At 42.8% G+C, this 23,686-nt stretch overlaps 1 protein-coding gene across 2 annotated transcripts in view; it reads right to left on the bottom strand.

Moving 5' to 3' along the window:
- Positions 1-897: 897 nt before the first annotated feature.
- BRINP1 (BMP/retinoic acid inducible neural specific 1) overlaps positions 898-23,686 on the bottom strand; it is a 267,130-nt gene continuing 244,341 nt past the window's right edge. For both annotated transcript variants that reach the window (XM_088467033.1, XM_088467044.1), the window contains 2 exons: positions 7,698-7,920; positions 898-4,701 (listed from right to left, as the gene is read on the bottom strand). In XM_088467033.1, coding sequence (XP_088323159.1) covers positions 3,561-4,701; positions 7,698-7,920 — 1,364 coding nt within the window. In that variant the 3' untranslated portion in view covers positions 898-3,560. The remainder of the gene's footprint in view (positions 4,702-7,697; positions 7,921-23,686) is intronic.

Genomic DNA, 23,686 nt, shown 5'->3' with positions numbered 1-23,686 from the left:
CTAAAGCTTCTAAAAATAAAAAGTGGAGGTGTTACCCATAGCAACCAATGAGATTGTGGCTATAATTTCTCTATTGCATTCTAGAAAATGACAGACATAAGTTGATTGGATGCTGTGGGGAACACCACCACTCTGTTTTAGAACCCCAAAATGTTTAAGATAATTTCAGATAAAAAGGTTCCCATCTAACATGTAAACCATTTCTGATATCTTTGTACCCTCTTGCGATATATGTGTGCATATGTTTCCACATTCACTTTTCTGTGCCCTATGGCCTGATGCAGAGTTTTCCGCTGCTGCGTCCCAAACTGTGGTCACTAAAAAGTTGCAATTGTGACTATACTATATGAAATGTGTCATCAACTACTGCACCTCAAAATGCATGCAGATCGGCAGGAGTGGTTTAAGAGAGGCGAAGGCTTGTGTGCAGACCACTCTGTGCTGACCCCCTCCCCTCTGTGTTGCAGTAGACTCTGACATTATGCCACAGGTCTCTGGTAACATGGTGCCTGTGGTATGGTACTGGGGACATCTCTGCACTGATCTCCGGTAAGAGGGTACTGGGAACATTTCTACTGCGCATACACAGATCACTGGGAAAATGAGCGCCGTGCCATTTTCTCAGTGACTGGCGCTGCTACTGTAGCACCGACGCTGGTCTCTGGAGAGGTAAGTATTAAACATGGGTGCATGGTTTGTGGGTGGGCCCCCTTGGACCTAGGGGCCCTGTGTGTAGCGCACACCCTGCACCCATTAAAGGTACGCCAATGCAGATTGGCAACAGTAGCATGTGCACCTGTTTTACGCCAGGCACACGTCACAGACATGTTCCACTAGCACCCATGTTTTAAACCATTTATTTTATGTGATACAAATGCATTGGCTATTATGCATCAATTCAACTTAGAAACCTATGTAAGACAGCAGGTGTACAGATAGTTTTGTTTTTTGCTTAAACACGCATATAAAAGCATAATATATGCCTAAGCAATGAAGAAATCACCAATCATCAGAGCAGCATTTGCAAACAACCAATCACAAGCAGCCGCTTGTTGTGGTCACTGTCGTCATCATTATCCAGTATTTGCAGCTACCCTGTACCACCGCAAATAACACAGCTCTCTCGGGCCTAAATTCATCTTATTCCTGGTTTGCATTTCCTCACAATTGCTCAAACACAAAAACACAAACTTATCGTTCTTGACCTGTTAAAATGCTCCTGTGTCCTGCCTATCCAGGTGCAAGCAAGTGTACATGGCAGAATCACGTATATATGCATGGACGCATATACGGGTGCCCGCTGTTCTGTGCATGTGCAAAGGCCCCTAATGCCCAAATGCAACACCTCCACCCACCACTCCTTCGGTATCCCATGCACAGTCAGACCTCAGCTTGGTGTGTCAACATTTTATATCATTAAGGAGGAACATGCTGGCATTTGCAGAATTAGTAGCTTGTCATCCTCCTTTTTGGTTTATAATTAACATCATTATAATCGTTTTATATTACATATTACAAGTTTTAATATACAGGAAAAAAAAAGATTCTCTCCCTTGTAGGGGGGCAAATGTTTGTTTATATGGCAGTTGACTCCCTTTACTGCTGGTATTTTCAAGGCTCATGCAGGAGGTCACTTAATTTTTGAAGCATCTCTCCCCAGTCCTACTTGCCGTGTTCTGAACACGGCTGTGTGCTTCTCTCACATCTTCCCCCTCCTAGGGCAGTGATTGTCTGACTCTTGTGTGGGAGAACCCACTTCTTGTTCGAGGCTTGGTTAGTGGACCGAACTGATGGGTAACTGCCATGAGGATTGATTGGAGGAGTGCTTGTCAGATGTCAAATGTCCTTAAGCTGAATTAGTCTAGATAAAAAAAGGTCAACAGAGGGGACACAATGCGTAACACTTACAATATGTAGCGAAAAGGGTTGTGCATTTTTGTAAACGTCTATAATATTATAGGTACTGTGCCTCTCTTTTAGAACAGCAGTACGTATTTGGCACCGCCTGAAAATGAGCATGCTAACATAGAGTATGACTACATACTTCCAAACACTGTAAGGTCTATCTGCATTAACCATTTTTGTTTGCTTTATTTGGACAATACAGATGCTGGTGTATCTGTTTTACTCACATTGAATTGTTGACAATTACTGCAAGAAGGACTGTATAATGATTATCACGATTGGCGAAAAACATCTCAGAATCATCAAGTTGGTCCCAGAACATAGACTAACACTTCCCGTGATCATTAGTTACCAACAAGCTTATGAAACTAATGGGCCTTGTTGCTTGTAAGGTCAGGGGTTATCCAACTACTTAATGTATGTGCATAATGTAGTAATGGATAGTGATATTACTAAGACTAAAGTTTTACTTTATATAACTGAACAGTACAGAAGTAAAGCATTTTTCTTACACAGAGTTAATGCTACACAAGGGCATATGCAGTGAACCTGTTGGATGGAAGACTGATACAATGTTTATCGAAGAGTCTTCTGTGGGCTACTACAAAAAGGACATTATTGGGATAACCATGACGATATCTTCAGTATAAAGTACACTCAATTATCATACTGAGGTTAAAATTCTGAAGTCGGAGTAAAATAATTAGGTTTTCGATGAAATTATATATTCTGCTGTGTGATTAGATAGCTTTATGAATTTTGGCTTGACAAATTACTATTAAAATATCAGCCGTGACACAGCTGAGTTCAGTAAATGTTCTTATGCAACTATGCATATTCCTTAATGTGTTTCCAGTCACATCTTCTTCATTTTGCAATGCTTTAAAGTTACAACACTATCCTTACTAATTATATATAGATCCTGGGTTAGTTACAATAATCAAACATTGCAACAAGTATTAGGAATCGGGGTGAAATAAAGTGTTGCTACCTAGAGTGACTATGTCCCATTAAAGGGAATGTCCAATTAAAGGTAACTTAAAGCAGGAAAAGAAGAACCTTGAATAAAAATCATTTACCTTAAATTGAGGTAAGTAATCAGGTGCAATTCGATAATTGCACCTACGCATACCAAATGGAACAAGTAAAACAGACTATAATTTGAAGATGAAGAAGTACAACATATTTGTTCAGTAAAGTTCGCATTTGAGCGTATACTCAATTAGGAAACCATAATACTCACAAGGTGTTGTTTGAATGGGCAAATTGCATATCTTAAATTACATCAGCAACAGTAATATTAGAATATTCTACCTGTACACAATTCAAAAAAGGGAGTTGGTAGAATAACCTAATCAGTATTCGAAGATAAATAAACATAACTGATTTTAGTTGTGTTTTTAACGCTTGATGAAAGTTTAAAGTACTAATGTTGTGAAGACCCTGGCTGGTTCTTGTCTTTGAAGATTTATGCCTGCCCCCCAAACAAAGAGATATTAAAAGGAAGTATGTAAATATACTCCATTTTTATACTTTGCAGCATAATCATAGTCAGGTCATAAGGTAGATTCTAAGATAATTAAAGTTCATTTAATTAGTTTTGACCTCTGGATTTCCAAAATAAATGTTCTGACTCAGAGGAAGGCATGGGAGGGTTAACATAATTTGACTGTCATGTGATCAGCTTGCTTCAGAATCTCAGTGTTGTACAAGTCCAGAGCATGGTTGACCCGTATGATTTCACTATTGGTCAACTTCAAGCGATGCTTCAACATACAGGAGAAGAGGTCCAGTTGTGGTTTTCCTGGTCCAGATGGAGGAGCAAGACGGTTGATTCGCTCCCTCACGTCCAACATAAGTAACATAACAGAGGATGAAGAATAAAATTGCCCACCTTGAGAGTAAGACTGATTCACTTGTTGAACTGCACTACGCAAAAGATCTGGGTTAAACCTTAAGCTGTACCCATACAACTGGATCTCGGATATCTTCACATAGAACTGCCGTTTTGTAGGATCCGACAGATCCACGGGGCCTTGACCCGTCTCATTCCTCAGAAGTGAAGGTAGACGTGTACGACTGCGTAGGTAAATGTGTACAGTCTCAAAAAAGGTCTTCCAGCGGTTGCCTAGTAGGAGAGTCCAATTAAAACACTGGCTGTTTTGAAGACGTGTCTTCTCCCATCTTGGGTAACCATGTTCCCCAAAGGGCATACTCCATCCTTCTGAATGGCTTCCACTAAACGGGTTGACATACACAAAGAAGCTAGGATCTAGAGTGGTGTTCCTGGCCTGACAAATACGCATAGACATTCCAATAACCATGTGGAGGAACTCAACTCGGTTTTTGTTGCTTTTGAGGGTGAGTGACATTCTTTTTCTCCAGCGCGGATCAAAATAGGTGTCTAACCGAATCTCATTACTAATGAAAGTAGTGTGCACATGAAGGCGGGAATCCATCTTCTGCAAAAGGTAGCGGAGCTCCTGGTCTTGGAAGTCCAATTCTGTCTCCAGACTCATGAATTGCTCACTACGCTCTGAATCTACATTCTGTGCCTCGCAGCGGCCACGGTATAATTTATAACCCTTATTACATGAGCCGCAAAGTGAGATGTTGGCCATACTGCACATTGCACAGCTTTGGTTCCCACCGATAATACATGGGATGGGTCGCTGGCAAAGCATGCTCCCTCCATGGCACACACAACTACGCTGACTCTCCAAGAATGTGCCCCAGAAACCATTTTCATTACAGTAAAGTAAAGACTGCACTCGAGCCAGCCACTGTTGAATTGTCCTGAAATGAGAGAAATAAATCAATATATTAAGCAATCAAGTAGTATGTATTGTCAACACAACCAGAGAGAGCTTTCATGTGTGCAAATATTGCACTCATACCATAGTCACAGAGTTAAACAAATTTGTCTATAGCTTTTAATCAAGAGTATTATATAGACATGGAATCTTAAACATTAGTAGCTAAAATAAAGTCCATTTGTTACCCTAGAAACAACCTTTGTGAAGCAGGGATGGTTTTATTAGACAATGATAAAAAGCACATTATTAATATAACTAAACTGCAGTGCATGATACGTTATTTTTTATATGCATACCAGTGACGTGCGGTGAGGTCAATGGCTGGGGAGGCACACATATAAAAACTGTTTTTATACATCTCAACTCTTGAGCATGAAAGGGAGTATGATAGGGGAGGGAGTATAGCAGAAGAGGCTCTGCCTCCCCTGCCTACCCTGACCGCATATCCCTTATACATACCATGTGAAAGCAAGGATAGGCAATGTGTGGCACTCTAGCTACTGTGTAACTAAACATCCCACCATGCCCTGACAAGTTATAGCATGCCCTAACAGCAAAACTGTGGCATGGCATACTGGGATGTGTAGTTCCACAACAGCAGGAGTGCCACGTGTAATTTACCCTTGTGTTTAAGTAATGTACCTGATCAAAATACAATTAATATCTGTAGTAATTTATGCATAACAATATAACCATATAAAACATTATGCCAATACATATTATAAGTGCCACCTATAAAAGATATAGGGGAAAATGTAACAGCCAGCCAGATGCAGGCATTGGTGCAATTCTGGAGAGTCTAACCTATATTTTTTTTAAGTAGCAATGATTTAAACTGCAAAATCAACCTGTTATGTGTTACTATATAACAAACGTCATTTAATGTATACCCATATTGTGGGACTGAAAGAATCTCAGGCTATTCACTGCTAAATGAATCAGTATCTGTCAGAAAACAGCATGGCTTCTCCAATTAATCCTTAATATGGAACAGCGCAATATACTCTGCCCCATCTGTGAGCAGGAAAATGGATCTCATATTTAATGTCTATGTACAAAGTATTGCTTCATTTGTGGTAATAAAGTCTGTGCTCCGCTAATTATGGCAACGCCTTCCTTGCATCCTAATTTCAGATGGGGGAAGTCTTTGTAATCTGACATATATATATATATATATATATATATATATATTATTCACCTTAATAAAGGGTTGACACCACCCCGAAACATTACTATTCCATAAGATGGAATAGACAGAATTTTTATGCTTTAAAAGGCTCCCGGCGAGCTGCTGTTTCCTTTCCCTTATATATATATATATATATATATATATATATATATATATATATATATGTATATATATATATATATATATATGTATATGTATATATATATATATATACACACACACACACACATATATATATATATATATATATATATATATATACATACACATATATACATACATACACTTGGTTAATATTTGATTTTACAGCCATGGCCAAAAGTTTTGAGAATGGCACAAGTATTGGTTTTTCACAAAGTTTGCTTAGCTTTTTGCCAGGTGTTACTATGGTATACTGAAGCAAAATTACAAGCATTTCATAAGTGTCAGAGGCTATAATTGACAATTACATTAAGTTTATGCAAAGAGTCAATATTTGTTGACCCTTCTTTTTCAAGACCTCTGCAATTCGCCCTGGCATGCTGTCAATCAAATTCTGGGCCACATACTGACTGATGGCCATCCATTCTTGCCTAATCAATGTTTGGAGTTTGTCAGAATTGTGGGTTTTTGTGTGTCCACCCGCCTCTTGAGGATTGATCACAAATTCTCAATGGGATTAAGGTCTGGGGAGTTCCTGGCCATGGACTAAAAATTTCGATGTTTTGTTCTCCTCTCAGGATGCTTTACTGTTGGCATGACACAGTACGAAGACTTTTGGAGGATGACCTGGTGTCAAGTAGGGCAGCAAAGAAGCCACTTCTCTCCAGGAAAAACATCAGGGACAGACTGATATTCTGCAAAAGGTACAGGAATTGGACTGCTGAGGACTGGGGTAAACTTATTTGCTATGATGAATACCCTTTCAGATTGTTTGGGGCATCTGGAAAAATGCTTGTCCAGAGAAGGAAAGGTGAGCGCTACCATCATTCCTGTGTCATGCTAACAGTAAAGCCTCCTGAGACCATTCATGTTTGAGGTTGCTTCTCAGCCAACAATTTTACCTAAGAACACAGCCATGAATAAAGAATGGTACCAAAACATCCTCCAAGAGCAACTGCTCCCAACCATCCAAGAACAGTTTGGTGATCAACAATGCCTTTTCCAGCATGATGGGACACCTTGCCATAAGGCAAAAGTGGTAACTAAGTGGCTCGGGGAACAAAACATCTAAATTTTGGATCCATGGCCAGGAAACTCTCCAGACCTTAATCCCATTGAGAACTTGTGGTCAATCCTCAAGTGGTGGGTGGGCAAACAAAAATCCACAATTCTTATAAACTCCAAGCATTGATTAGGCAAGAATGGGCAGCTATCAGTCAGTATGTGGCCCAGAAGATGATTGACAGCATGCCAGGGTGAATTGCAGATGTCATGAAAAAGAAGGGTCAACACTGCAAATATTGACTCTTTGCATAAACGTAATGTGATTGTCAATAAAAGCCTTTGACACTTATGAAATGCTTGTAATTTTACTTCAGTATACCATAGTAACATCTGACAAAAAGGTCTAAAAACACAGCAAACTTTGTGAAAACCAATACTGTCATTCTCAAAATGTTGGCCATGGTGTACAATATATATACATACTGAAAAGTAGTGATTATATAAATAAAAATCTCTAGATATTTTGCTATTAATTACTAAGTTGATGGAATTTTTTTTTTAATGCTGTTTTATGTTTTTTTATGCTACAGCTGTATTTTAGTTGTAGTTTGTTTACATGTCAAGCAGCAGGAACTGTATACCTTTCTCTGGGTAGCTGGTGCGTGGGATTGTGTCGACATCGCAGGCTAAGGCCAAATAACTTTCGTGCTGTATGCTGCATCTTTTGGCGTTGTATGTCTAACGAGTTCTGCAGCAGTTTGTAACGACTTTGCAGTTCCCAATCATTTCCCCAGTGCTGGTGAATGGCTCCAATACTCAGGAAGTGACTGCTGGGTAAGCGTCTCATGAAGGATTTAAATTCATCTGCAGACATAAAGAGAAATTACATTTTGTATTTAAATTTAGATAACAATGACAATAATGAGATATAGGAAAAGACATACAAAGTATGTGCATATTTTATGTAAGACACAGAGATAACACATACTATCCATGTGATTTGAAACATTTCATAAAACCCTGCAAGCAATTCTTTTCCTGGCCAGCTGAGCAATAACCAACCAATAGAATCAAAGTGATGATAGGAAGAGGTGGGGGAGAAGGGTAAGTATGAGGAGGAGGGGAGGGAGAAAAGGAAAAAAGAAGGAATAAGAGAAGGGGGACAAGAAGGAGAAGATGGAGAGGAAGAAGATGACAAAGACTTTGTTTATATTTATATTTGCAGACCCGCAAGGTTACTATAAGTTCGCTTGCGGCTCTCACCATTGAAGTCAATGGTGGGAGCCATGCATTGGCTGAGAGAGGCGGAGGCTCACCTCTCTCAACCAACGAACACTCAGCCCTGCCATTTCTAAGAGAAATTCCGCAGCTGCCCTGTCATTCTGGAAGTACCGTCCTTAGAGGAAGGTACAGTATGTGGTTCGGGCTCCTCAATTTTTTGTTTTCAGAAGACCGTAGATGCCTACTTGGAGAGGAGGACAGGTCCAGGTATTGTAGGTGAGTATGTGTGAGTGTGTATGTGTGTAATAAACTTATACTGTCACGGTGTGTGTGTCTTGTATTTGTTTTAACATTTCTTTACAGGTGAACTAGAGGTACCAGCAGGCCCTTAATGCCCCACATGCTGGTACTTGTGGTTCTCCAAGTACCAGCCTGTAAGGAGGCTTTCTGGGATCTGTAGTTCTACTGTTAAAGACAAGGTTTTCTCTTCTATTTTTACACACACTTTACACAATCAACCTGGCTCCCACCACCCATGGGTGCCGGGGATAGCCCCGAACTATCAGCCCAGGCCCGGGGGTGCCCTGGAGAGGGGTACCGCTTTATTGGGGTGGGCCCAACTCCCCACAGATCTCCGTCTTGGGCTGACTAGTGGTCAGGGGTAATGCTTTGGCCGGGGGACCCGGTGAAAGGATTCACCTGGCTGTGCCTTTACCCCCCCCCCTTCCATTAGAAAGAGTCCCGTGCTGGTTATGGCAAATACAGGTGACCCGTATTCATTTTGTCCCCTGTATTTCCAAAACCAGGACTGGCCTTAATAGCCCAGTGCTGGTTGTGCTAACTACAGGGGACCCCTACATCTTTTGTCCCCTGTATTTTCACAACCAGGACTGGCTATGAGAAGACCGGGGCTGGCTGTGCTTTTAGGGGTGACCCCATGAAAAAAATTTTTAGGTTAACACTCTACAAGCATTTTACACAAAGATGCATGCATGGATCTCACTGATCTGTGCATGCATCTGTGTCAATTAGACCTGCTCATGCTAAAAACTAATGCATGAAGCAGGTCTATTACTTTGTGGATTTGAGGTTCGATTTTGAGTGGGATTTGATGTTTGATTTGAACATGAACATGCAAAATTGGACAACAAATCTGTTCAAAATAGAACACCAATTCGAATGTAAAATCGAAATTTGACAAATATTCCCCCAGATGTTAGACAGTCAATAGGTCGACAGGGACAAAAGGTCAACACACTAAAGGTATATCACCAATAATGTTATTATGGAGAAAATCAATACAGCATGTTTACTCTGGTTTCAAAAAAACACTGCATGCATTCTTGTTGGATTTTAACTCCCTTTTTTTCTGCAGTTTACAAGTGAATAAGTGCTTTTCCATTAAAAAGACATTACATTTGGCCCCAGATGTTAGACAGTCAAAAGGTTGACAGGGACGAAAGGTCAACACACTAAAGGTTAGGGTTAGGCACTTGCTCCGATGGTTAGGATTAGGCACTTGGAGGGAGGGTTAGGGTCAGGCACCTACCTCGACGGTTAGGGTCAGGCACCAGGAGGGAGGGTTAAGGTTGGACACCAAGGAAAGGATTAGGGTAATGATTGGGGTTAGAATACAAAAAAAAAGTGTACATTTTCGCGTTGACCATTTTTATGTCGACCTTTAACCCTGTCGAACATTTGTACCTGTCGACCTTCTTACATGTCAACCTTTAGTGTGTTGACCTTTAGTGTGTCGAACTTTTGTCCCTGTCAGCCTATTGACTGTCTAACATCTGGGGCCAAATGTAAGTCTATGGGAGTCTCAGGCTGGCCACTTTCAGCTAATCAGGGAGCTGCTCCGACGGAGATGCTCCTTGATTGGCTGGCGGCCTCTTCAATGACAGGGCACATGTGTGCCACGGTCATTTATGCGGAGCAAAGGTATGTGTACACACAAACCTTTGCTCAGTCCGGCATGGATCGGGTTTTTTGCGTTTTTTTTTATTTTAACCCCTGGATTGCCTACTTGGACAAGTGGACGTGATCGACGCATAGGAGAGGTGAGTATGTTTTTTTTTTTTTTCAGGTACACCCCTATGGATTACTTCGGATACTAGGTGAGTATGTGTGAGTGTGAGTGTGAATGTGCATGTATGTTTTATTAAAATTTTACTTTCACTGTGTATGTTTGTTTATTTACGTATTTCTTTAGTTGTGGAACTACAAGTGCCAGCGGGCCCGTAATGCCCCGCATGCTGGTATTTGTAGTTCTCCAAATACCAGCATGCAGGGAAGGCTTGCTGGTACTTGTGGTTCTCCAACTAAAGACAATATGCAAACTTTATTTTTACACTTTACACTATCAACCCGGCACCCACCGCCCTAGGGTGCCGGGGATAGCCCCGGGGGAATGGGTATGAAATACTGCCGGCCACATGGCCGGCGGTTCGATTCCCGTCAGCGGCAGCCCGACAAGAGCAGAGTTAGAAGCAGCGGAAGCCCAACAGCGCTGGAAATCCCGAACGTGGATAGGTAAGTATGTACTAACCTAACCCCCCTAACCCTAACCCTCCTTAAGAGTGCCTAACCCTAACTTCCCCCCCAAGTGCCTAACCCTAATCCCCCCTCTAAGTGCCTAACCCTAACCACCCCCTTCCCCGCTGCCTAAACCTAAGTGCCTAACCCTAAGTCCTCCCCGTGGGTGCCTAACCCTAACCCTCCCTCCCCCTAGCCTAACCCTAACCCTCCCGGGGGGGTGCCTAACCCTAAGTCCCCCCCGGGAGCCCTAAACCTAACCCGCCCCCCCCCGCACGGCTTTCCGCTCGCGGCGCCCGTCATCACTGCGATCGGGATGCCGGGCGTCGGTCTCCCAGCATTGGGGATATTCGGGCGTCTACATCTAGACGCCCGGCATTTCGCCCTTGCCGGGATATGACAGTCGGGAAGCCGGCTGCCGGTATTTAGGCAGTCGGCTTCCCGACTGCTTCCTGCCCCGGGCTATCAGTCTAGGCCTGGGGTGCCCTGGAGAGGGGTACCCCTTTATTGGGGGGGTACCCAACTCCCCAGGGATCCCCGGCCTGGACTGACTAGCGGTCAGGGATAATGCTTTGGCCGGGGAAACCGGTGAATTGTTTTCCCTGGCTGTGGCATTATCCCTCCGCTAGACAGAGTTCGGTGCTGGTTCTGGAATTTTCAGGGGACCCCTATTCGTTTTGTCCCCTGATTTTCCAGAACCAGGACCAGCTGAACAAAGCCCTGTGCTGGTTCTTAATATACAGGGGCCCCCTACGCATTTTGGCCCCTGTATTTTTAGAACCAGAACAGGCTTTATAAAGCCCGGGGCTGGTTATGCTTTTGGGGAGGGGGTGCACGTCATTTTTTTTTTATTTAAAAACATTTTACATAAGTACACACAGAAACATGTACATATCTCATGGATATGTGCATGTTTCTGTGTTAATCTGACCTGCTCAGGATGTACTCGCTATCCTGAAGCAGGTCTATTCTTTGGGGACTTTTGGTAATCTTTTTTTTGCGAGTCTGAAACAGACACTCTATTACATTGGGCGAGTTGTTTGTTTTCAATGTGAAAACATCTGGATGCGAGTTTGAGAATGGGGAGTTTTAGTAACTCTGAAAAATGCGAGTTTTAGTGAACAGACACCCTATTACATTGGAGGGAATGGGTATGAAATACCGGTTCGATTCCCGTCAGCGGCAGCCCGACAAGAGCAGAGTTCGAAGCAGCGGAAGCCCGACAGCGCTGGAAATCCCGATCGTGGATAGGTAAGTATGTACTAACCTAACCTACCCCCCCTAACCCTCCTTAGGGGTGCCTAACCTTAACCTCCCCCCCAAGTGCCTAACCCTAACCACCCCCTTCCCCGCTGCCTAAACCTAAGTCCCCCGGGGGGGTGCCTAACCCTAAGTCCCCCCCGGGGGTGCCTAACCCTAACCCTCTCTCCCCCTAGTCTAACCCTAACCCTCCCGGGGGGGTGCCTAACCCTAAGTCCCCCCCGGGAGCCCTAAACCTAACCCTCCCCCCCCCGCAGCTGTCCGCTCGCGGCACCCGGCATCACTACGATCGGGATGCCGGGCGCCGGTCTTCCGGTGTCGGGGAAATGTGGGCGTCTACATCTAAACGCCCGGCATTTCACCCTTGCCGGGATCTGACAGTCGGCTTCCCGATTGCTTCCCCATTGGAGAGTTGTGAAAAATTGCAAGTTTAGCACCAAACTCGCAATTTACCAAACCAGACACCCTATTACATTTGGCCCCTGGTGTCTATCTAGACATTGTTGACCTTTTTACTGTCTATCTTTCAATCCACACCCGGATAAAACAAGGGTCTTTTTTGCAAAAATGAATAAAGTAATGCAAAAAAGAGCTGGGCTACTCTACAACTGCAAGGTGTCCTTTGCAGCACAACTGCTAAATAAATCAAACTGCGACCATGAACTGACAGAACTTTGGACTCGGGATGCACATAAATGGTGCAGATGACTAAAAGTCACATATGTCTGATGCCGTTAAACCTGTTCCCTCTTAAAGGGAAATTATATGCTTGGTCTTTTTAATGGAAAAGCAACTTATTCATTTGTAAACTGCAGAAAACAGGGAGTTAAAACAAGAATGCATGCAACGTTTTTTTCAAACCAGAGTAATCACTGCTATATTGATTTTCTCCGTAATAACATTATTGGTGATATATCAGGCTAAGCATGAACTTGTTCACCACTGACAGATATTTGATTTCCAACAAACATGCCTCAGTGAATAAACTGTAATGCATAATGCAGCAGTAGAATAGTGTCTCCACTGGCGTGACTGGTAATAATGTCTCAACATAATGTCCATAAAAAAAGCCTTATTACATATCCAACTATGTAAAATGCCATTTGCAAAGTCCCACCTAGATATAATATCCTATTTTCTTCATTGCTTCCCTCGGTAAACATTTCCGTAGTCTGAATGTGTTATGTGAGCACATCAGCCTATCTAAGTACTATCAGCTTTTAAAAAAAACTGTATTGCTGTATAAATGCTATGTGTTATTTGCGCTTACTGTATATTACATTTTTCTATGGTCCGACGTGCAAGGATTTTGTGCTGCCTCACAACCCATAAGGAATCCACCTATAACCGTATTCATTGATATCTTTATAAATACAAATATTTTTTATTTGCATTGCTGAAACATTCATCACCATGAGGGCCAAATATGCAAGATAGGGAATGACCACGTCTGCTGATTGACCTTACCCTCTTAACATACCGGGGCCTGGAACTTTTCTTGGTGGCCCTGTGTATCAGCTATTCCAGGAATTAGTTTTTGCCTGTATGACGATACACAGGGACAAAGACTATCAAAAGGCCAATTCATGCTGTTTGTCATCAGTCATATCAGAGTGGTAATAATCGTGTTGGGAGAGCAGCACTTTGCTCTGTCTCCTTACTGTGCATACATGCTGGGCACTAGGACCAGGAATCTGGAAGGAGGTGCGACCTCCGACCTGTTGTGCTACTGCACCTGTGCAAACTGCAGACATTTTTTTTACGGTGTAGAAGTGCCACAATATTGCACACAAGTACAGTACTTAGGGCCTGATTCAGCTGTGGGCGGAATTGCAAAGCTGCATTGTAGCAGCTTTGCAATTCCAGCCTTGCAATTATGGTAATGCAGCAGGAGGAGTCATGCCTCCTACATGCATTACGAATCCGAGCTGTGTCCAAGGACGCAGCATCGGATAATCTGCAATCACATCAACCGGCTGAGTGACCCGTGGGGTCACGCAAGCCGGCCGCTGCAGATACAACCAAGAGGCCACTGCCAACCATACCTGTCTACCCTCCCGGAATTAGTGGGAGGCTCCCGATTAGGGTAGACACCTCCCGCATTCTTCCCACTTCCTACTGAAGTAGGCAGAATGGGGAGACTATTAGCAGTGATCGTCAGGTCCGTGCATTGGGGTCGGGGCCTAATAAGGCGATTCTACGAGAATCACGTCCTTTAGCCCCGTCCCCTAATTAAAATATGCTGTGTCGCGGCGAATTCCGGAGACAGGCGAAGTTTACTGTTTCTCCTCCCTGGACTTCTCCCATGGAGGAGAAATTCTAAGTCGGCAAGTATGCTGCCAACTAATATACACTGCTGAATAAGGCCCTTAGTTTACTAGGGTGAGACCTGTATTACCTGCTGTTAATCCCTGCTATCACCGCTGTAAATATACTGTACACCCGCTATTAATCTTTTACCTGCTGTTTACCAATAAACCAAGCATCCTGGTAAAATGACTCTTTGTGTGGCCTAACAGTCACTTTCACATCCGCTGTGCACCTAGTGTGACCATCCTCCCAGTAGGCTATATCAACAGATCTGCCCTCTCCAGACCCCTTATCATAGTTACCTACCCTCTTCCATCCTGAGACTCCCAGATCACTGTCTAGTCTCCCTCTCCCCTATATTATAAATCAAAAATCCTGAATTTATCACTGCAGCTCAACTCAGCCTGCCAGGGGACCACCAGGCAGCTGCTGAGCAAAGACAGTGATTTTCTGTAGTCACTGTGACTGCTGTAGTTGCTTAGGAGACTCTGCTGTTCTTGCTCATGAGCCTCTTGGTGGTGCCCCAGCAGGATAATTACAGTGTCTTCTTATCTCTGTGTGTATGCTGCAGTGAGTTACAGCCTCTGCTGCTGCTGCTGCTAGTGTGAGTTGTGACTGAGGGTAAGAATTTTTATAAGTAATCTTTAGTTAAAATACAGGAGGATATATTACTCCCAATGTGAGTTCCTCACTGTGAACACACAAAAAAAAACAATACATCGAAAAGTTTTCAAATCCATTTTTTTTATTACCAGGGATCATTAAAGTAAGTCTGTACTTTATTTTTATATGTGGTAAAGAAATGGTATTTAGGCAAAATATATGTTCAAAAGTAGTTGAACCATATATATGTAAAAGAATAGCTACCTCGATAAGCATGATCTAAAGTTAAGCATATTTTATGTAGCTGGTTAATACAGCAATCTGTGGTGGACTAAAAGCAGCCTGTTTTAATAAATACTATCACAATCCCAAACACAATTCCTCAAAGTAGTTTAAATGACGAAATGTATGCTGGAGTATTACAAATAACAATCCATTCCTCGAATTGGAGTAAGTGGTGTTTAATTAGAGAACTGTATATGGTGCTGAAATGATTTAGAGGATACTATAAAAGTATGGAAAACAGCACAGTCAATAAATATAGGTAGGTCATACAAGTTGCAGGATGTCCAGTGTTCACAATGAAATAGCATCTAATACACCAACATATGCTCAGTAAACCTGGCTAGAAATATATGCTCAGGGTTCAATTCACACAAGGTCAAATTGCTTTTGAAATGTATTGCTTAGGCATCACATTTATCATACATTGCGTTGAGTGAGAAGAAAAGAAAAATCACAGCGAATAGTTGCAAACAAGAAATTGAGTATTGCAGGCAGCAATGTTAGTATTAATGCTTGCAAATTTTCCCAAAATATATTGATACTAATGTTATATAGAAATATTTCACAACACGCATTTAAGCATAGATATCTCCATAGGTGGAGCTACACACTCTCTTTGGATGAAGCATTACAAGCAGTGGCTGGATTTTACCTAGGGACTGCGAGGTTGCAGCCCCCCCCCCCCCCCAGTAAAATACTCCACTTCAGTGAGCCAGTGCAGTCTGTGACTGCACTGGCTACACTGTGACTGGAGGTGGCTTCCTATTGGAAGCACCACCTGCCATTCATGCACAGGACAGGCAGCCCCAGGGGGAGGTGTCTCCTCCCCCTGGGACTGCCAGTCCGGGCTGCTGGGCTGCTCTGCCTTTCGGGCAGTCCAACTGGGCTTCTTGGGGCTGCTACCAATGCAGCCCCGAGAAGCTGGCCTAGTGTTATGCGCATGTGTGGCGCTACATCCGCTCATGCGTGGCACTACTGGCCCTTATGTACATGCACAAGTCCCGATGCCTGACATTCATTGTGCAGTCGCCGGAACCAGAAGCAGCGGCAGCCCCCCTCAGGTAAGAGGGCAGGATTACACGCCCCCTCAACTTTGCACTACGCTTTGTGCGACGCATTCTACTACCAACTATAATCTCCCTGAAACTAGTTTTCAAAAGTAAGGAAGCATGCCCCTTATTAGGGACTAGAAGAGAGGAACTGGGTATTAATGCGTGAAAGGGGTCTTAGCTCATACCAAGTTAGATTAAAATAAAGCATGATTATTATGGCCATCGAGAAGGTTCACAGAATTTAACACAACAATTACAACTAAAGAGTAAAACTTCATACTAACATATAAGAATACAGACTAAAGTAATATAATCAGCTTTTAGCCCTCTATTGAAGACAAACTTACAAAGAGCATAGCATGGTAGTCAAGCAGCAAAATGCATACGGATGCCCCCAGTTAGATTGTGGCTGATCGCGCCACAAACATGTGCATGCATTGCGACATGGCATTCCCCGTGCCTGCATATGCTACGTTACGCCATGGCATGCACTGAGATCGCACCATTAATTCCTATGGAGCAGCGGTCGCATACGCAGTGCGCGTACCCGATCACGTGTGCGCGTCTCTGCGATTAGCCACACCAACGGCAAGGATGTAGCTGGGCAGATCTGTATGGTAGTGGTAGTTGTATATAGCTTACATTTCACTTTCTTCTATCTTGATATAATGTAGTCCATTTGGTGCTTTTGCAAAATGAATAAAAATTCATTGACCAGCACGAACTGAGCTACTTGTCTGCTCATTGTAGAATGAGTTAATGTCTGAGTAACAGGCCATTTCATACAGTAGACATACAGCGCATTGGTACTCTCATCCATCAGAGGGAAGTAGAAGTATTGTGGTCCATGCCCCTAGTAATGGCGGTCTCCTCTAATTTGGTGGTTTTCAAAGCAACCTCCAAACTACTGATCAGTAAATTTGATAGTATGGAAGTTATAGCCGTTGCCAATGGGTGGTGTATTGAAACCGTCACCAAACATGGCCCTTTAGTAAATTTCCCCCATTGTCTTTTATCTTCCAAGAAATTCCCATGTTGTTAGCTAGGATCGATAATTTGATGATGCATTTATTTTCCTGCTGATGCTAAGACACCCTTAGTTGGACTGGACTGGGCCGTGACACATGAGATTGAGGGAGGGATATAACAAACCTAATAAAGATTACAGCTCGAGAACCTGCCCAAAGTAACCAATCAGCTTCTAGCTATAATTTTCAGAATGTAACTGATAAATTATAGCTACAATCTGATTGGTGGCTGTGGGCAACTTCTCCACTTGTGCTTTTTTTTGCGGTTTAGTCCCACAGCCCTCTCAAAGACTTGGAAGTGAACATATAAAACCCGGAAAAGAGATGAGAGAACAAAACACTATGGGAGGAATACACTTTATAGTTTATACACATTGGTCTAAAATCAATATGATCAATCAGTTTTTGGCCTTATGTCTTGTACAAAGGAAGTGTCAAGTGAGCTTTAACTTTATTGACATGGCCCAGGGACCCACTTGGTCACAGCTTGGTAAATAATTAAAGAGGCTTCAAACAATCTCCTCTGTTTTCAGAACTGATAGGTTCATTTATAGTGTGCAAGCGTCTTATTTATATCATAGCCACAAAGTTCCTTATAGTGTCCTAGGCATTCAGGATTAGTAATTTTGTCACAGAGGAATTGGCATAAATGTGAATATTAAGCACAAGGATACGTAGCATGGCTCATTCGTACCTGTCTTCTGTCTTTTTCTTTCTTCCTCAGGTTAGTGTCACACACAGCAGCTGCATTTTTCTTTTGTAGCATTAGTCATGCGAATAAAATGCATATCATGTAAAAAAACAGCATGGCAGGAGGTTTGTAGTGGCTTAAACGTCTGTGGCATGTCAAATTAGAAGCAATTTGGCGATAGATGTATGAGCACACACCTGTAGTGTTCGTGTTTATGTACCATGGGGATTTGGTCACAATACCAACCGCAGGGATTCCGGCACTCAGAATGCTGGCACCGGAATCCCGACAACTGTCAGAATCCCAGTGCTGGCATCCTGACCTCCGGTATCCCGAAGGTAAGTAGCAGAGTTAGGGGGAGGCGTAGGGGTTAGGCACTAGGGGGAGGGTTAAGCACTAAGGTGGAAGGGTAAGATTTAGGGTGCAAGGAGGGGTGGGGAGGGGGAGGTTAGGCTTAGGCACCGGGGAGGGAGGGTTAGGCTTAGGCACCGGGGAGATGAGATGAGGAGGGTTAAGATACCAACTGACAGGTGTTGGTATTCCTAACCCTGTCAAGATGCCGGCGTCAGGATTCTGACTGCCGGGAAGCCGAGCACCGGCATCCCGTACCCAACCCCTACCATGTATAAACTGAGTGTGTTCGCACTGACAATTTGACCTTTTGTTTGTGAGGTCACTTTTGGAATATTTTTCTGGGTTCATTTAAATTCCCTATCTGTTCTGGGTTGATGTTGTATGTGATTAATAAAACTATATCAAGCCAAATACCTTTTTGCTGTTGCTTATTCCATGTACCCACATCAGCGCCGATATTGTTACTTTACACATTGATGATTATTTTGTCACTGATCTGAGGATATGTAAGGTACTGTAATCTTTCCCTTCTGTTTTTGTGGTAGCAGTTTACTGACTCTGCTGCTAAGCATTCCTCTCTTTATGATAATGTTATGAGTTTTTGTGTACGTCTGTTCTTAGGTATAAAGATTGTGAGAAGTGTAAGAAGGCTAATTGTTTTCCTTATATCCAGAAGAAGCAATTTCCTGACAGGGTTTTTATGAGTATGCTAATAGCATTGTTGGAAGGAAATAGTGTGTATACAGTAGCTAATTAAGATCGCAAAATAGTAGAATAACGATAACATTTAAAGTAAAACAGCTCAAGAAACTTCAGTGAAATAGTACATGACATATGAGCTAGTATTTGTCTTTGATTTTGACTTTGTACTTAATACTAGAACAAAAACCCAATAGAAAAGGGCTATGCTGACAAAACATATTTGATAATATCTTAGACACACCTGAATATGCAATTTATGTAACAAGTGTATATATTGCTATATTAAGATTTGTGATGCTGCTTAAAATGTTTGTTTGTTTGTTTTTTTGCTTGACTGTTATTCTGAGAACTCTAAATAATTATATGCTAAACTGATAGCGATCATCTATGCTTTATAAATTTTGCATTGATAATGGTAAAGCATAATGTACCATCTTTATATTAGTTTATTGCATATTATATTAAATGTAAATGTTTTTATTATTTTTAGGATTTTAGAGCACGGAAACGCTGATGTATAAACCACACATGGGCCATGAATGAGTTTTACTGATATAGGGAGTATATAACTCCAGCTAATCAATGCAAAGCTGCTCTGATTGGTTACTTGCAGAAAGGCCACCAGCCCATCGTTTGAGACTCTTAGTGGAGCCAGTCTCTCGGTTTCTATCATTTATTTATTATTGAGTTAATGAAGGGGAGAGGAAGGGAAGGTAAGGTAAGGAAGGAAGGATTTAGATCAGAAGAGAACAAAAGCCATACTAGTCACAATAGCCCTGGATACCAGGGCATGCTGGTCCTTGAAGTTCTAGTAACACCAACATACCCAAACAGTTATGGTTGTTATCAGTTGTGTTGTCACTTGAAGTGCCACATATTATTTGTGTATGTTACTTTAGTAGTATGTTATACCAACATCCACAGCCCAGGGGTATTCTAAAGTGCTATCAGAGTCAGGCTGCATTTATCTGCGGGAAATCGGGGAGGGAGGCTGGGGTTGGCTCCCACTGTAACAGAAGAATCCGTGATGTGGATGTTTCTGTCATAGTGTGCCTAGCTAAGTCTGTCATACCCTGGTGATGTTCATGGCCTTTGAGTGGGTACCCCTCATTCTGTATTAACTATAACCAGACCAGGCTATGAGCCCAGGGGGGAGCTGGGCACACTTTACCACTTGCTATAATTATACCTGCAATAGTGATCTTGAAAGGCGAAAATCTTAGCCCTGGGGTCCAGACCCTCACAACATGTACCTGTATTATACTCAGCTACTTCACCTCCTGCAGATGGGAAAAAAAGGTATTCTCCATCTGTGAAAGAGTTCATCATAGTGTGAAGAGTGATGCTATTCCCCTCCTTCAGTGATATAGTACGTGACAGATGATCTAGTATTTGTCTTTGATTTTGGTTTTGTACTTAATACTGCAACAAAAAACGAATAGAAACGGGCTTTGCTGACAAAATGTATAATCTCAGACACACCTAAATGCGCGATTTATGTAACTAGTATGTATTGCTATATTAATATTTGTGATGCTGCTTAAAATTTTGGTTTTGGTTTTTTTTGCTGGACTATTATGCTGAGAACCCTATATAGTTATTTGTTAAACATTTACACCTTTCCTATAGCTATAATAATGATAACTACCTCTCCTCTTGTCTCCATCACAGTTGACAACATAACATTCTCCCCTATTACACAGCCAGCATCTTGTTACTCCACCCTCACTTTGACTCCGCACATTCAGCCCTTTGCACTGTCTTGTCACATACTGTATATATCTTTGACTTCAAAATATTGCCAGAGTATGTATGTCCTATCTCATTCAGGATGACACTAAAACACCCCTAATAATCTGCTGTACTACAAGACGTGCCTATCAAATTAATAGAGGATATGTATTTCAAGTTTAAAGAAGGCAGTTTGTAGAGGAAACAGGAAATATTTTGAAATGTAAGAGAGTGAATGCCTCTCTTCAGCTTCATTTGTGAAATTGTAGTAAGTTCAAAGTTTTTGAAATAAGGATTTGACTTACTGTACATTACACTCTGAGTTTAACATGCACGAGAACCCAATGCTCCGGTGTAATTTTGGTGACTGAGCCCATGACATCTCCAAACCACTGCTCAAAAAAGTGATTTTATGCAAACAGACTTTACCCACTCCTCTACTCCTTAGTGAAGTTATATTCTTAACTTTTGGAGAATTTATACCCACAACAGTAGTGCAGAGTCTAATGTTCCGGTGGTTTTCACCAGGGACCCACGCAAGAAAGTTTGGGTTTCGCTGCCCCAACATGCAGGATGAGGTCATCTGTCTGGGTTCCCAAGTTAGGGGCTGGTAGGAGCTGGAGCAGGGAACAGAATACAGAAGCCAGAGGTCATGAAGGAGCATAGTCATCAGAATTGGTCAGAACCAGACGGGCAAACATGGTACCAGGGTTCAGGCAATAGCAGGTCATGGGATAGCCTAGGTCAAACCTGAATTCAATAAGCGCAGTACCAGGGATGGAGCAGAATCAAGGTTAATAGATGGCACGAGCACAAGGAGCACACAAATACTAGAACAAGGTTTTGAGCCTAATACTATAGCATTTATCAGTGCCCAGTCTCCCTTTTATAGGATTCAAATTTGGTGCCGAATGTGATGCATTTCCTCTTTAAATTTTAAATAGGACAACGCATGCACCCCTATGGGTGCCGCAGCCGCCTATACTACACATACTATGGTTAAAAGCCAGCAAGAGGGAAGCACCACCCACTGTCATGTCACAGCGCCGGAAACACCCGCCCCAAAGCTGGAGCATTGCAACCTCGGGAGACAAGCACTGGTAAGTGAGCTCCGAGTAAAATAATAATCTCATACAATTTATTCAAGTGACTTTTTTCATCTTCTTCTGGATCTAAGAGGATATGGAAGATGTGCTAAGCACAGTAAGTAATCATTATGTCAACATTCAGAATGTCGACGCCAGAATGTCGACACTGTCATCAGGTGAACACTGTGAATGTCAACAGTCACAATGTCAATAGTACATGTCAGTGTTTGGTTTAGGGGTAGGGTCATACTTGCCGACATTCAGCTCCCTCCTTCCGGGAGGGAGCTGAATGTCTGCGTGCAAGGGGGGGCATGGCCGGGTATTTACGAGACATTGGGGGCGGAGCCGGGGGCAGAGCCGCACAATCGCATCATGGCTCAGCCCCCATTTCATGATGCCAAAAATATTGTAATTGTGAAGCAGGGGGCGGGGCCACAATGACGCGATTCAGCGCAAATCGCGTCACTGCCCCCCACCCCGCTGCGGGGGATTATAAGAGGTAGAGGGGGGGGCAGGCTGCAGCTGGGAGGCTTGCCTGCCTTTCCGGGGGGTCGGGAGCGGCAGCCGATATTCGGGAGGCTCCCGACCAAATTGGGAGGGTAGGCAAGCCTGGGTAGGGTTAGGGACAGGGGCGTATAAAGAAAGGTAGGGGCTTGTGCACAGTCTCCGTCCGGGCTCCCTTCTTTCTAACCAGCGGCACATGGATTGCACATGTGCAAACCTCTGAACCCTGGGGCCTATGTGTGCTGCAGATTCTGAACCCATTAGAGATACACCACTGGTTAGGGCACGGTTACGGTTAATGCTTAAATACTATAAAAATACTATAAAAATGTAATGTCGACATGCCGACTATCGACATGATAACCATGTCAACAGAATGTCGACATTTAGACATTGTAGACATTCTGGTGTTGACATACTGAATGTCAACATTTTGTATCACACCCCTGACCACAATGGATTTCTGTATTTCAACATAAATAACTACTCTCTACAGCAGGCCTGGCCAACCTGTGGCTCTCCAGCTGTTGTGAAACTACAAATCCTAGTATACCCTCCCACCAGGGCTGTAGAGAGCCCTGCCGGGCCCCAGTAAAGGAGGGGGCGTGGCCATGCCCCCTTGCCAAAAAATAAATAAACTAATCACTTTTGGGTGCTGGTCGCTGGGGAGGGGGCACTGTAAGCCCCCCCAGCCCGACGCTAAGCGCCCCCCACAGCCATAGGAGACTGCTCCCTCAACTGTGTGCTGAGCTGCTGTGAGGGAGGGGGGGGCAATACTGGACCAGGGCCAAGCCGGGCCCCTCTAGCAAGCCCAAGCCCGGGTAAACTGTATCCCCCCCCCTCTCGCGGCCATGCCTCCCACTGATCATGCTGAAGCATGCTGGGACTTGTAGTTTCACAACAGCTGGAGAGCAACAGCTTGGCCAGGCTTGCTCTATGTATTTTAAGTGAAGAGGATTACTGCTATGAACATTTAATTGAATACTAATAATAACAATAATAAATTAGTCATGTTAATTTTACAACTAATAAACTAAGAAATAAGACTTTCTCTGGAGCTTTAGTTATGCCCTCATGTATTGCTAAACATTATTTTGAAGAAGTTAAGCATTACTTATAAAAAAATTCTTTAAAACTATTAGAAAATTATTGAAATGTAATGTAAGCATTTTAATCAAGTCTTCTCATGAAATGTGAGTGCAGGATTTATCCTTGTCTAAACTTACCGAGCATTATGTTACAAGTCAGGGTTTTTATAAGAATGAG

Source organism: Taudactylus pleione, unplaced genomic scaffold (assembly GCF_031769625.1).
Source record: "Taudactylus pleione unplaced genomic scaffold, aTauple2 ptg000009l, whole genome shotgun sequence".
Taxonomy (NCBI): Eukaryota; Metazoa; Chordata; class Amphibia; order Anura; family Myobatrachidae; genus Taudactylus; species Taudactylus pleione.
This window is presented reverse-complemented; position numbering and strand designations above follow the sequence as displayed.